At 42.5% G+C, this 6025-nt stretch overlaps 1 protein-coding gene and 1 non-coding gene across 2 annotated transcripts; one reads left to right on the top strand and one right to left on the bottom strand.

The window, feature by feature from the left end:
- Positions 1-2674: 2674 nt before the first annotated feature.
- Positions 2675-4510, bottom strand: LOC125368725. Its single transcript, XM_048370315.1, has 4 exons — positions 4202-4510; positions 3728-3961; positions 3481-3679; positions 2675-3093 (listed from the first exon to the last, which is right to left on the bottom strand). Exons 1-4 carry the CDS (start codon positions 4508-4510, stop codon positions 2675-2677), a joined length of 1161 nt encoding a protein of 386 aa, XP_048226272.1.
- A 645-nt stretch (positions 4511-5155) lies between these two features.
- Positions 5156-5262, top strand: LOC125368726. The gene has a single exon (XR_007214484.1). It is a non-coding gene; the product is annotated as a small nucleolar RNA R71 (small nucleolar RNA).
- Positions 5263-6025: the final 763 nt, after the last annotated feature.

Genomic DNA, 6025 nt, shown 5'->3' on the forward strand with positions numbered 1-6025 from the left:
TGGATAATTAGAGTTAGGAAGAGATTTCAACCTAATTAATCTAAGTTAAGATTTTAGTGTCCTTGAGAAAGGCATTAATTGTGTAGAGATTTCCCCATGGAAATTGAATTCAATCAATCAATTCCACCTTTAGTTTTCATTCCCTAGAGAGAAGAATTCCCAAAGGGTTATTCCTTTACTTGAATTAATCATTCCCTAGTAGACGTAGTTAGACAACAATTAGAGTAGCTATTAGTTAATTTAGGAATTATTCATCAACACCATTTTTTTAGATTAGATAATAGAGAAGATTGAGTAGGTTTAGGTTCACACGTTCTTTGGGGAATACGACACTCGGTACTCGCCGTTAGCTATACGCCATCGATAGGTACACTGCCTTAGGTCATAGTCTTACTTGACTTAGCAACCATCAATACGCCTGCTGGCGCCACTCATCTAACTCACTCGGCTGCCACTGTCGCTCCTTACCTACAGAATCAATATCAAAGTTACAAGTCCTAAAGGCCCAAAGTGCCCTATGCTCTAACTCAACATGCAAATGACATGACTTTCCATAAACAAGACGATAGGGCGTAAAACCTATAGAAGTCCTAAAAGCAGTCCTAAATGCCCACAATGCGTCATCCAACTTAAGAGCCTAATCCTTCCTAGTGGTACTAATGGTTCTTTCTAAAATACGCTTAATACCCTTATTAGTTACCTCAACCTACCCACTAGTTTGGGGGTGATAGTGAGTAGAGAACCGCTGAGTAACCTTATACCGTTTAAGTACCTTCTTTAATTGGCCATTGTAGAAATGTGTTCCTCTATCACTAATAAGCGCCTTAGGTGTGCCAAACCTAGCAAACAATCGTTTAAGGAACCTGCAAACAACCCTAGCATCATCATTGGTCACAGTGTAAGCTTCAGGCCACTTAGAAAAGTACTCAACAACAACCAGAATATACTTATTACCATATGAAGAGGGAAAGAGTCCCATGAAGTCGATGCCCCAAACACCAAAAATCTCAACAACTTACACATTAGTTCGGGGCATCTCATCACGAGAAGAGATATTACCTGCGCGCTAACAAGCATCACAAACCTGAACGAATTTCCATGCGTCTTGCAAGAGCATAGGCTAATAGAATCCTGCCTCTAGCACCTTCCTCACTGTATGGTTTGCCGCTTGATGACCTCCAGTGGGTCCCTCATGGTAGTGCCTCAATATTGCAGAGTCTCTTCGCCACACACACAACGGCGAATCACTTGATCTGCAAACACTCTAAATAGAAAGTGATCTTCCCAAATGTAGTATTTCAAATCAGCAAAGAATCTCTTCTTTTTCTGATAAGTCATACCCTTTGGTAGAACCCTAGCAACCAAATAGTTAGCATAATCTGAAAACTAGGGAGTATCAATGTATACCTAAGTGATATATAAATGCTCCTCTAAAAATCGATTGCCTATGTTCGTCTCATGAAGTGCATCCAAGTGAGGATTCTCCAATCTCGACAAATGGTCCACTGCCAGATTCTCCGCGCCCTTCTTATCCTTGATCTTGACATCAAATTCCTGCAATAAAAGAATCCATCGAATCAATCTCGGTTTCGCATCATTTTTCAAGAATAAGCACCTCAATGCCGAGTGGTCCGTGAAGACAATGGTCTTGGAGAGAACGAGGTACGATCTAAACTTATCGAAGGCATAAACAACTAACAAATCCTTCTCTATGGTGGTGTAGTGCTCCTGGGCTCCTGTTAAATCACTAGCATCACACATCAACTCAAAAGGCAGCCCCCAATCAGGTGAAACCATGATCGGGGCTGTAGTCAGAATTTTCTTAAGTAACTCAAAAGCAGCCAAGCATGCATCATTAAAAACAAAAGGTACATCCTTAACTAACAACTGAGTAAGAGGCCTAGCAATCTTAGAACAATCTGTAATAAATCTCCTATAAAACCCTGCATGGCCTAGAAAACTCCTAACTGCCTTAACAGAACTAGGAGGAGGTAGCTTAGATATAACCTCTATTTTAGCTCTGTCCACCTCCATCCCAGCCTGAGAGATCTTATGCCCTAACACAATCCCCTCTCTCACCATGAAATGGCATTTTTTCCAATTCAATACCAAGTTAGCCTCAATACACCTAGCTAACATGCGCTCAAGATTTCCCAACCAAAGAGAGAAAGAATCACCAAAAACAGATAAGTGATCCATAAATACCTCCATAGACTCCTCAATCATGTCCTCAAAGATAGCCATCATGCACCGTTGAAATGTAGCCAGTGTATTGCACAGTCGGAATGGCATTCGTCTGTAAGCGAATGTCCCATAGGGTCAGGTGAAAGTAGTCTTCTTTTGGTCCTCAGGTGCAATAGGAATATGGAAATAACCTAAAAAACCATCAAGAAAATAATAGAACATATGACCTACCAAATGCTCAATCATCTGATCAATGAAAGGAAGAAGGAAATGTCCTTCCGAGTTGCATCATTAAGCCTCCTGTAATTAATGCAAACTCAGAAGCCTGTTACCATCCGAGTCGAGATCAACTCATCCTTCTCATTCCTTACCACCATCATGCCTCCTTTCTTGGGCACAACCTACACAGGACTCACCCACGAACTATCATAAATGGGATAGATCAAACCTGTATTGAGAAGTTTAATTACATCCTTCTTCACCACTTCTTTCATGTTTGGGTTGAGCGTCTCTGAGGTTGAACAACCGGCCTGAAACTATCACCCAACAAGATCTTATGAGAGCAAAAACTTGGATTTATGTCTGGGATGTCAGCTATCTTGAAGGTAAAGGCCTTCTTGTACTTCCTTAGAACTTCCAAAAGCATGGTTTGTTCTTCGGGAGTCAGATCAGCTGCTATGATCACTGGTAAGCGCTTCTCTTCATCCAGGAAGACATAAATCCAGTGGCTCGATAACTCTTTCAATTCTAAGACCGGTGGGTCTTCGAATGAAGTCTTTACGTTCTGCACTCCAAACTTGTCAAGAAAAAGATAAGAATTAGTTGACAAGCTCGGCTCAGAAGCCAATAAAACAGCGAGTTGCTCCAACACTTGCTCGTTGGACAACTCCTCCTCATCCTTAGCTAATGCTACATGCAAAGGGTTAGAACATAACATTTCCTACAAATAGGACTCAACCATATCATCAATCACATCAACAGAATACACAGCATCATCATGGTCTAGGGACTGTCTCGTAGAAGTGGCTAGGTCAAAGGTAATGGTCTCATCACCAACTTTAAGCTTAAGGTCCTATCAGCTAACTGAATGCTCATCCTAGTAGGCTTGGCTTCATGCAACCCTAACTTAGCAAACAAATTAGTGGGCATCAAATTAATATTAGCTCCTAAATCGGCCAATGCACCACTAATTGGCAAATTGTTAATCACACAAGGGACGGTAAAACTCCATGGATCTCGTCGCTTGAGTGGCAGCTTATTCTGGACAATAGCTTAACACTCCTTATTAAGTACTACCTGACCAAGATCCTCTAACTTTCTCTTGTTGCTCAAAATCTCCTTTAAGAACTTGGCATACTTCGACATCTATAGCTAGGTCAAAGGTAATGGTCTCATCATCAACTCTAAGCTTAAGCTTCCCGTCGCTTACATCGATAACAGCTCTCGACGTAGCGAGGAAAGGCCTACCCAGGATAAGAGGCACAGTGCTCTCACCCTCCATATCCATCACCACAAAGTCCACAGGATAGATAAATTTATCCACCTTCACAAATACATCCTCAATAATACCTCTAGGAATCTTAACAGTCCTATCAGCTAACTGAATGCTCATCCTAGTAGGCTTGGGTTCATGCAACCCTAACTTACCAAACGAACTAGTGGGCATCAAATTAATACTAGCTCCTAAATAAGCCAATGCACTACTAATTGGCAAATCGCCAGTCACACAAGGGACAGTAAAACTCCCTGGATCTCGTCGCTTGAGTGGCAGCTTGTTCTGAAAAATAGTTGAACACTCCTCATTAAGTACTACATGACCAAGATCCTCCAACTTCCTCTTGTTGCTCAAAATCTCCTTTAAGAACTTGGCATACTTCGGCATTTGCAAAATTGCCTCAACAAAAGGAAAGTTAATTTTCAACTGCTTAAACAAGTCAAGAAACTTACTGTATTGCTTGTCCACCTTATCCTGCCTCAACCTCGCAGGATATGGAGCCGGGGGCTAATACTCCCGCACAGGGCTCTTTTGCCTATCTTCTTTCTTCCTCTCAATCTCCACCACCTCAGGCTCTAGTCCTTCATTAGCTGGCTCGTCCTGCACAATCATATCATCCTTATCAGCTAAAGGCAAAGAACCAGATAATTGCTTACCTAATCGCAAGGTGATAGCCTTGCAATTCTCCTTCGAGTTTGACTCTGTAGTGCTGGGAAGCGATCCTGAGGGTCTCTCTGAAAGCATCTTAGAAATTTGGCCAATATGAATCTCCAAGTTCTGAATCGAGGCCTGCTGATTCCTAAGTGAACTATCAGTTTGCTGGAATCTCATCTCTGTAGACGTCACAAACTTCATCATAAACTCCTCTAAATTTGACTTCTTTTCTAGTGGAGGAGGAGCTTGTGCAGGCCCAGCTGGCTGTTGTTGTGGCTGCTAATGAAGTCTCTAAAAACCTAGTGGACCTTGGGCATTATTGTTCCTCCAACCAAAGTTGGGATGATTACGCCACCCAGGGTTATATGTGTTGCTGTAAGGGTTGTTCTGCTGCCTTGGGGCATTCCCCATATAATCAACATGCTCAACATCAGAAGACACAACAGAAACAAATGGAAAAGTAGAAGAAGATGAAGCAAACATACCTCCAGCAGTACAGTTCACGCTGTAGTGTGGGCCACCATAAAACTAGCAGCCAACGTTTGCTGCATGAACCGGCATCTAGAGTTGGTCAATCTTCTTGGCTAGAAGCTCCACCTGAGCTGCCAAGGCTGTTGTAGAATCCACTTGGTTGACCACTCCCTTCCTAGTCGGCTCCTATAGGATTGCCACTGATAATTGCTCATGGCCATTTCCTCTATCAAGTCCTGAGCCTACTCGGGCGTCTTACTGTTTAGCGCCCCACTTACTGCAGCATCCACCATCTACCTCGTCGTAAGGTTCAACCCGATGTAGAAGGTTTGAACCTGCATCCACATTGGCAATCCGTGATATGGGCAGCAGCTCAAAAGATCCTTAAACCTCTCCCATGCCTCGTACATGCTCTCATTATCAAACTGCATAAAAGAAGATATGTCATTTCTAAGTTTAGCAGTTTTAGTAGGAGGAAATAACTCATAGAGAAATTTTTTGGCCAACGCCGTCCACGTAGTAATCGTCTACTGTGGAAGAGATTGCAACCATCTCTTTGCTCTGTCCCTTAAGGAAAATGGAAACAATCTCAGCCGAATGGCATCATCGTTTGTTCTATTTATCTTGAATGTGTCACAAATCTCCAAAAAGTTGGCGATATGTGCATTAGGATCATGGCTGGGCAATCCTCCGAACTGCACACTCTGCTAGATCATCTGGATAACATTGGCCTTTATCTCAAAATTGTTGGTCGCTACAAGAGGTCTAACTATACTAGTTTGCGTCCGATCCAAAGATGGTCGAGCAAACTCGCACATCCTCCTCTGATCGTCATCAGCCTGGGGGTTATGGTTCTCCATCACGTTAGCTCTATGAACCTGAACTCGAACTCTGACCTCCTCCTCAAGTGCTTGCAAACATCCTCTCAATAATCTGGGAGAATGCCCCGGGTCAGATAAGGGTTCTGTGGGATCAGGTTTAGAGCTCCTGGTCATAAACTACCTGAAACCAACAATCCAAACAACCACCAATCAACAAAAGCAATAAAATAAAGAATAAAGAATAAATAAATAAACAAATAATGACTAAAGTAACACGAAAACAATTCACTCTAGTTCATTGTTACGGATTCCCCCACAACGGCGCCAAAAACTTGATGGGCTACTGATGCAACCTACACCTAAGGTAGTGAACCTATCGATGGGGCCTAGAACTAGTGAG

This window comes from Ricinus communis, unplaced genomic scaffold (genome assembly GCF_019578655.1).
Source record: "Ricinus communis isolate WT05 ecotype wild-type unplaced genomic scaffold, ASM1957865v1 Ctg13, whole genome shotgun sequence".
Classification (NCBI taxonomy): Eukaryota; Viridiplantae; Streptophyta; class Magnoliopsida; order Malpighiales; family Euphorbiaceae; genus Ricinus; species Ricinus communis.

Coding starts and splice junctions, on each gene's coding strand:
- LOC125368725 (XM_048370315.1), bottom strand. CDS start 4,510: ATGAGATTCCAGCAAACTGATAGTTCACTTAGGAATCAGCAGGCCTCG. Junction 3,680..3,727: donor TTGAGGATGTATTTGTGAAG/GTGGATAAATTT, acceptor ATGGATATGGAG/GGTGAGAGCACTGTGCCTCT. Junction 3,094..3,480: donor AGTTAGAGGATCTTGGTCAG/GTAGTACTTAAT, acceptor CTTTGCATGTAG/CATTAGCTAAGGATGAGGAG.